Source organism: Cucumis melo, chromosome 6 (assembly GCF_025177605.1).
Source record: "Cucumis melo cultivar AY chromosome 6, USDA_Cmelo_AY_1.0, whole genome shotgun sequence".
Lineage (NCBI taxonomy): Eukaryota > Viridiplantae > Streptophyta > Magnoliopsida > Cucurbitales > Cucurbitaceae > Cucumis > Cucumis melo.
In genome coordinates this window covers 25136424-25145776 of record NC_066862.1, presented here as the reverse complement: position 1 = coordinate 25145776, position 9353 = coordinate 25136424, and the positions used below count along the sequence as shown (strand labels likewise).

General features: G+C 36.2%; 1 protein-coding gene across 2 annotated transcripts; it reads right to left on the bottom strand.

Annotated features, from left to right (window-relative positions):
* Nucleotides 1-988: 988 nt before the first annotated feature.
* On the bottom strand, nt 989-9059 carry LOC103491703 (potassium transporter 4). 2 transcript variants are annotated; one of them, XM_008451760.3, is made up of 9 exons: nt 8747-9059; nt 7348-7588; nt 7005-7250; nt 5444-5494; nt 5081-5341; nt 4794-4846; nt 4349-4463; nt 4002-4256; nt 989-2527 (listed from the first exon to the last, which is right to left on the bottom strand). In XM_008451760.3, the coding sequence occupies exons 1-9, from the start codon at nt 8789-8791 to the stop codon at nt 1446-1448; spliced, it is 2349 nt and encodes a 782-aa protein (XP_008449982.1). In that variant the 5' UTR covers nt 8792-9059; the 3' UTR covers nt 989-1445. The 2 variants fall into 2 exon arrangements, with proteins under 2 accessions (XP_008449982.1, XP_016900841.1); XM_017045352.2 differs by lacking the exon at nt 8747-9059 and adding an exon at nt 8412-8456.
* Nucleotides 9060-9353: the final 294 nt, after the last annotated feature.

Sequence of the window (9353 nt, the reverse complement as noted above, 5' to 3'; positions counted from 1 at the left end):
CTAAAATTCTATTTTTATAAACTAATTGTGCCCCCTTACTAGCTCCGTCACTGGGTGGACCTAAGATGAACAATGAATAGATGACGTCAACGAACTACAAATAGATCAGAAAGAAGGATTGGAGGTCAGAACAATGGACATGAAGTTGTGTCCTAGATTGCATAGCTCGATCATGTGTTGATCGATGCTAGATCTTGGTTGGTCGACATTAGATCTGGTGGGTGGTGCCAAATCTGCCATTGTAGTGCTCCATGGATGAGCGATGGATATGGGTGATCGATGGACGACAAATATGGGAGGGTAGACAATATACAAGTTCTAAATATATTTGGAATAAACTTTGTTATATTTAAAATTAAACCTTGTGTAAACATATACATATAAAAACGAATATTTGTAACAATAATTTTAAACTAAACACAATCCATCTAAATTAGGGATCTTAATTTTAGGGCAAAATCCAAAATATGTAATAAGAAAAATTTGCCACAGATTTGAAACTATCGGGAAAAAGCATCCTCCAAAAGCAATAACTCGCCGTGACTATATTATAACAAATTTTCCATTGACATTTAATGGAATATAAATCAAACTCAATAGATACTAATGATATGTTTAGATTACATTTTCAAGTGTTTAATTTAAAAAATAAGTTGTTTTAAAAAAAGTAGAAGTATTTGGAAGCCACTCAAAATATATTTGTAAGTATATTTTAAACAATTTTTAAAAAGATGAATTTCTTGAAAAATATTTTTTTCTTATGTCAATCCAAGCGTACCTAAATCAATCCAAAATCCAAACATTTTCTTAATATAAGAGAGAATAATGTATTATAAATAATACAAAATATGTATGTATGTTTTAATTTAAAGGGATACATATGATACAGTTTTGGCCATGAAGGGTAATTATTTTGATTTTATAATACATTTTTGACAATTCTGCTCTATCATAATCGTTAATGAATAAAATATACCAAAAGTAATCATATCGACAATACTGAAAAGTTTATTGAACTACGAACGGTTTGGTTTATTTTATACTTTGTCCTACTAATTGCTTACAGAAGATGTAAAAGATAATAATAAATAAATAAAAAAGCGTCCAACTCCAAACCTTTCCTGTTTCCAAGAACCCATTTCAGGTGTTGAGTTTAAGCCTTTTCCTATTTCTAAAACAACTCACAATGACGTCTGCTCCCACAAACATCATATCCACTCTTCATTTTGGAAAAAGCATTATCCAAATCTTAACCAACTTATCACATAAAGGTAATATTGAGTCTTGAATCTTATCTACAGCCAATCTCAGGATGATGCTACCACACATCTCAATATCATGCTGTTGGTTCTTCCTCTACTACCCTCTGCTGCCAACAACCTACAGATGCCACGGGATCTCTACTCGGAACAATCAGAATATATGTATTGTTCTTCTTCACAGTACTAAACATAATATATCATGCCCACTTCAATTAGACTGATGTGAGGGATATTGAGTGCAACAGACGGGCCTCTGCAGTTCTTTCGGAGGAACGAGTACCCGATATCTATCACAAGCTTTTTCAAATACGACGAAGATCGTCTGGCCTTCACATATGAGTGTCCCATTATATATGCTACACCAGCTTCTTTGGCTTGGATCAAGTCTATTAACTCTTCCTTAACTCTTGGGTCCATTGAAGGGCTGGGAGATAGCTGAAACCTCACTTGGCGCCTTCTTAGTTGTGGATTCTCCTCCTCGTAAACAGATCGTAAACTTTGGAGTGTGGCGGATTTGCTGCTGTAGATGGAGTTGCTGGTACCAATTTCTTCATGCCCTGACACTATTAAGCTTGATTGTATATTCCGAGTGCTTATTACTGCCATCCTCCCATCAACTGAAGAACTTTCGGAGCTTGAGAATTGTGGTTCCTCTGCCTCCATTTGAATAAATTCTGCAATGTTTAGTATCAGTTGGTTCTCAAAGTCCCCATCATCCTTCTGAATATCCTTGTAGCCATACCTCACTATGCACCGATACATCCGATATGGTCTAGGACAAACTCTCCCAATGAGGAAACGTTCTTCGGAGGAGACATATGGAACAGGAACAGACTTTACACAAACAAAGACTAAAACCTTGTGAAATGCAGGGAGATTTGTCACGAAGTGAGAAAATATCGCAGGTACTCCTGTCGCCAATTCTGAGTATATGAGACCAATCCCAGGGACACGAACTATACCAAGGCTAGGGCCTAGTCCAAGCAACCACTTCAGTGAAACCTTATTGTGTAGATCAAAGTTGTACTTCTTGCGAGTGCCATAATGCCAGACAAACATAACAATCATGAAAAAGGCTGATAGCACAAGCGGAACCCACCCTCCTTGAGGCACTTTTATTATTGCTGCTGTTAAGTAAGCACCCTCGACAGACCAGAAGAAGATGAGAAAAGGTGCAGCCAGCAGGATACTCTTTTGCCAAACGAATACTATGACAAGTGCCATAAGAAATGTTGTCACGAACATAACTGTCATGCAGGCGAGTCCTGAACCACAAACCAAAAACAAAGTTATGTACAGGAAAGGCATGACATTCGCAAGTGGAAAGAAATTAAAATACCTCTAATGCAAAAATAAACTAAAATACCTCTAATGCAAAAATAAGCTAATGTAGGTTTTAAAGACATTAAATTAAAAGAGCTCAATTTGAATCACCATTGACATGTTTTAGAAACGCAAGTTACATGAATGGTTTCTCGACAGAAGGTTATAAGTTAGAACAAGAGAGGTGGCAGGGAGCTATTGGTTCGCCAATGACCTGGTAATACAGGGGAGAAAGTGAGAGTGAGTGAGAAGTAAGTATAGTAAACCATCATAGGTTGACCTAGTGGTAAAAAGGGGACATAGTCTCTCTTAATAGATGGCTAAGAAGCCATGTGTTCAATTCATGGTAACCACCTACCTAGGAATTAATATCCTAAAAGTTTTCTTAACACTCAAATATCGTAGGATCAATCGAGTTGTTCCGTGAGATTAATCGAGGTGCGCATAGGCTGGCTAGGCCACACTCAAATATTGAAAAAGAAAAAGTAAGTATAGTGGGTGCTGCTCTAATATGAGAATTTCCATTTTCATTATTACTTACAAAATCAGATCACAAATCAATGCAAGAGATTTTAGTGAAGGGCATATTAATACCCATCCCCAACAAAGGCTGGTTGCTGGACTCATTTAATGAGTTTCGAAAACATTACATTGAACACTTCATTTGGATGCAAACTAAAGTGGCTTCCAATTTCAAGTGTAAGCATTCTATGTACAAAAACATATTAAATGAGTAAAAGGTTTACAATAATGCAATGATCTTTCTGTAACTTAAAACAATATCAAAAGTGGCAAAGAATGTTCAATTTAGAGAGACTTGTAATGTGTTAAGAACAGATTTTTAATATCTGAAAAGTGTTTTTAACTATTTTTTTTTTAACAAAATTTATACGACGTCAACAGTTTAAAAAGTAATGTATTTAAAAACACTATTCTTAAAAGCAATCCTTAACACACTTTAGAAGTGATCCAATTACTTCACATCTGCAAGTGGAACAAGGTTTAAAAAAATGCAATGCATTGATCCTCAGGTATGTAGTTTAAAACTCATCTCAGGTTGCCAAAACAATTACAAATTAGAGAGGTAAGAAATAGACTTTCAATATCTCAAAAGTATTTTTAACTAATTAAGAACATTTTATAGAATTACATGAGGTTTGGCAACATTTAAAAAAAAAGTGTTGTGCTTAAAAATACTATTCTGAAAAGAAATCCTTCACACTTTGACTTCATAAGTCATAACATTACTTCCTTTAAAAGAAGTCGGTAATTATTACCACTTATAGACATAGTGTTACTGTTAGGTGACCTAAAATTGTCAGTAATAAACCTCCACCAAAAACTAATGTGCAGTGTATGGGGATGGCTGCAGATGAAGGTGTGCAATGTGCATGAGAAAGAGTCTAAAGCACTTACCATAAGCATTTCCAATCAGTGTCGTGTCTCGAAACCCTATTGTAATGGAAAGAGTGAGGACCATTAATATCCAGTTTATTTCTGGGATGTAGATCTGCCCATATATGTGTTTAGAGGTGTGGACAACTTTCACTCTTGGAAAGCAACCAAGGGCATGGCATTGTTTAACAATTGAAAAAGTAGCAGTAATGACTGCCTGGCTCCCCACAATAGCTGCAAGGGTGGCAATAACAAAAATAGGCCAAAACACAGGATCTGCAAGAGGAAACAACGGTAATGACAATGGTTAAGACCAGAGTACTTGAAATCCAAACCACTGTGGAGAGAACCAAGTTTGGTCAACTAACCAGGTATCGAGTCATAAAAACTGTTTGGAAACAAATTAAGGTTCTTAGATAGAAAGGCAGCTTGACCCATGTATTGTATGACCAAACAAGGGTAGATAAGAAGTGCAAATGCAATCTGCAAAAATATAGACTTCGTATTAGTTGCTTAAAACATTCATGAGTTGCTAAATGAGACCATTAGTCATTGGCTTCAAGCACAAAAGACAGATCTAAGAACAAGTCATTGTCACTCGTAGACTATAATATTCCAAAAATCCCGCAAGGAGCTTCTTTAATAACATGGATGACCTAATTATCTCTATAATTTTTTTTATCCTGGAGCGGAATAAAAAGGTGAACATAGAATATATAAGCTCTTCCTCCACTCATGATGGAATTTGATTCCCCAATCTCATGTCTATATTCTGCTGCAGAACACTCAAAATGGTCACAAAGCAACGCTCACCCTTATCGACAAAGCAGTGAAATGACCAAGATCCGCAAACATTGCCTCAGTACCTAAGGAAACCGCAAGAATTCCCATTAATGAGCTTGAAAGAAGAATAATATTTAACATTACGATCTTATCTAAGAAACAAAACCTTATAAGGTTCCTATAGCACTCAGTTTTCTAACAAAACTCCAGTTTTCTAACAAAACTCACACCAAACTCTACTAATTGGCAAGGAAAATGCCCACAACGCTAAGGAAAAAAAAAACTAAACACATATAACAATTCCAAATTCCACATACCAGTTATGGCCAGAAGAATCCCTCCGAGAGAAAGCCACCCATCTTTACCTGTGACTCTGAAGAACTTGAGAACATAATGAGGGGAGATTGCACGAATAATATTTGGGTTCCAATGTATTATGTTGTACAAGCCAATAGAGAAAATTGACAACAGCCAGATGATAACTATTGGAGCAAACATAAATGCAACCTTATGGGTGCCACAATGCTGCAGAGCAAACAGACCAACCAATATGGCACAAGCAATCAAAAGAAGTGTCCCTACAGTATAGATCATCTTAAATGAGAATCAGAACAGAATATTATGATCAATGACGTACTCTAAAGCATCATAGTTAACCCTATGTAAAGATAATAGATTACCATTGGTCAATTTTGCTTCAGTAACTTGTAAACCTGAAACTGAGGATAGAACTGCAAGGAAAAAGACACATAAGCCAAAAAAGTCTTAAGATCATGAAGACCAAAATTGTAAGCCATCCAGAAGCAATAAAGGTGGTACCAGTATGGCAGTGAACAATGTATAATTGAATTTCATGTCAGACTGGACACAACATGGATTCTTTGGTTCAAGAAAGTAGTAAAAGTATACAAATAAATCACAGGTAAAGATAGCTTCCGTTGGAAAGTTTTTCTTTTCAAATTGATAACTCATCTCCTACAATTGACCAGTGACACAACACGGTTGAAATATTGCAGCACATTAATATACAGATCGCTAACCATAAATTTATACCCACCACTTTGCAATTTCTTTTCATAAAGTTTGAAGGATATTGTTCTTCACTATTGACTTCTTTTATCTTTGCTTCATGGCAAATGGTAGGCTGGTAAGTTGGTGGCTGTTCTACGACTGAAAGTTATTATTTATGATCATCTATTAGCCTCATCTCCATAAGTAATCATCTATTATCAGATGTTAGTCAAAGCAACATAGTCTTTGTTTTCTATACAGCTTACATGCAGGATTCTGCTCTTAGGCATTGGTGTGAAGCTGCTAGTTCAAAAGACAATATGAGACTAGATCAAGATAAATTCATTACTATGGCATTGTGATCATGCAAGTTCAGTTTGGCAGTTAAATTTTTAGACATTTGGCTTTTCATTCACTCGTCGGAGGAACACTAGAGGTATGATCAAGGAATTTCTCCTCAACCCATCTAATAGGAAGAAGGGTCATTTTCTATTATGACTCATTGAGGTGTGGGCGATCTTCTGAACCTTGTGGGTTGAGTGGAATAATAGGAACTTTAGAGGGATTGATAGAAACCTAGTGAGGTTTCATTTCTTGTTTGCCTTCATGCTTCTTTATAGGCTTCGATTACAAAGACTTTGTAACTATTGTATAGAAGTTCTTTTAAATAGTTGGAGTCTCTTCCTAATTCTGTAGGGGGTGTTCCTTATTTTGGGCTTGGTTTTTTAGTATGCTCATGTATTCTTTCATTTTTCTCAATAAAACTTAGTTTCAAGCAGTGTACAGTTCGAAGCCTCTTGGTGGTGTCACAGCAACAGCAACTTTTTTTGAAATTATCCAATATTGCTGATCGTTAACAAATCACATCTGTAATTTAGCCTCTTTGGAAGGGAGATTCCTCTTCCCCTGCCCTTAGGTTGTCTTTTTGTTTTAAGTAGTACTTCCAGCTTCCAGGTTTCTTAGACCTTATACTCCTTAGATGTGCGTAAGTCAGACTGAAAGTCAATTGTTAATGTAAAGAAAACAAAGTAGCTCACACTCTAAAAGAAATTGAAAAACCATGTGTACTTAGAGGACATGCATGGTACATTCTATTGAAATCAAAGAACTGCCAGAATACTAGAAGACACGTCTATGTATTCAGAATCCTTAATTATTATGGAAAGAAAATCAAACACCTACAGGATCCTTCCAAACCTTAACGATTACGACAAATAGTAAATATCAAACCTGAAATTGCAGGAGTTAGCACTCCATCACCAATGACCATGCAAGCACCAAATAATACGACAAGAAGTAAGATTGTCCTAAGTGTTTTATGCCTTTCCAAAAACCTTTTTAGTTGAGAAGGGGCTACTGCATGAGAAGATGGACCGTATCTGTATGCTGAGAGCTCCTCATCGGCTGCTTGTTGGTTGGGAAGTAAACTCAACTTAGCATGTCGGCAGAGCAGGGAGTAAAGAGCAAATGTTCCTCCTGCAGCCAGAGAACAAATAGCGCACAAAAGAACCTTAGAGGATTGATTAAATCTCACATAGGGGAAACAGGCTAAGTACTGCAATCCAACCCATACCTTCGCCATTGTCATCTGCGCTCAATACAATGAAGACATACTTTAATAATGGTATCAATGTAAAAGTCCAGAAGATCAAGGAGAATGCACCAAATACTACTTCCTCAGTTCGATGTTTCTGCAACTTCCCTGCAAATGTACTTGAGTACACGTAGAGCGGTGAAGTACTCAAATCTCCATACACTACTCCAAAACTTTGGTATGCAAGTATTAGATTCCTTGTAAGACATGCCCGCGAGAGCTGCAACAGCAAGACATAAGATTCAGTTATAACTTGAAATTTAATCAACTTTACAGAAAAACCAACGGTCCAAAAGAGTTCCCATTGCACTATCTCCATCAAAAAGATTGTTATGCAGAGAAAAAACATAAAGATGTGCAGGCCTTTTAAGATTATATACAGGCACACTCCTCGACGGTTTTGAAGTAAATTCTATTTACAAAAACAGTTCGTTTAACAGATATGCCGTATCTATGAATTAGTTTCACTTCCACCACAGCATGCCACTGTTTGTGATGAGGAAAATAGGCCTCAGTGAATCGGATGAGTCAAAACCAAACAATTAGAATGGTCAAATATCCCCCCCCCCCCCCCCCCCCATACTACATAAGAAGATACTGGCCAGTCGCGAAATTGGAAGAGGAACTGTACACTATAACCCATTGCCAACAGTAACAACCTAAGTTCAGAAAAACAGGACATCTTGCACCAGAAAATCAAGCCACCATCCTTACAATAGTGAGTTCACACGTATTAACAACGTTGAACGGCTAAGAGTACTTAGACCTCCAAATAAAATTCCCTCACACAAGCACTCTAAACTCCACCTAAAGAATATTATAAAAGACACACAAAAAAAACACTATCCAAAGAAAACTAAATAAAAGGAAGACCTAAACTTATCGTTATCAAAAAGAGATTAAAAAATAATAATGATGACGACAATGATGGTTATGATAAGAATCAGTAAAATAATTGGAATAATTGAAATGAACAAAATGCTGATGACAGAAAGAAGCCAAGAAGAACTCCCACAAGAATCTATAGAGTAAGAAAAGGAAACCTGTAAACAAGTTGACCCAAAGAAAAACATGGAAAAGAGTTAAGGATGAAAGACCGTAAATCTAGAAAAATGTAACGTTGAACAAAATCTAAAACAACAAATCAGCAAAGGACGTATTTTCGGATTGAAAACAGAGAATCAGGAAGCTGTGAGAGGGAATTGAGGAGTATGAAAAACACCCATGTGAGGGAAAATGGAAGGGAGGAAGAAAGGGGAAAGGGGGAATAGGGGAATAGGGGAATTGGGTAAATGAGATAGAAATAGAGAGAAGTAGAAGAGGAAGAATAAAAAAAGAAGGAGAATGATGATGGAAAATGAAAAGAAAAGAAGGAAACCTGAGAAGGGTTGGAAGTAGTGGAAAACCCAGATCCTTGCTCCATTAGAACTCTAAAGTTGAGAGAGAAAGAGGAGAGACAGAGAGTCGAGGATGGCGCAGAAACGGAAAAACAAAAACAAAATGCTGCTTGCGATTCTTCTCTTCTATGCTTGCGTTAATTAATTGATTAAAATAATAAAAAATAAAAAAAAGAAATAATAATGATAATGATAATAATGGAAATGGTGGTGGAAGGAAGGAAGGAAGGAAGGAAGTAAGCCAATTGAAGGCGATTGCGTTGGGGGTTCCATTTCCACCGCACCCGCGTTGTCAAATAATATAAAGTCCGTTTTACTGTGTTTTATCATCAAATTTCACGGTGCACTCCCACCAACTTCTACTCTTTATTACCAAAATTTCATATTTAATAGACCATGTAGCAAATGTTGGTTAGACCATAAGAGTTTATCAACGGTAGAAGCCTATCACTGATAGATTTTGCTATATTTACAATTTTTTTAAAATATTGCTACATACTTAATAATTTTTCTAAAAATTGTTATTTATTATAATTATTCTAAAAAAATAAATCTATTAGTTGTGTTGTTTATTGGACATAGATTTGG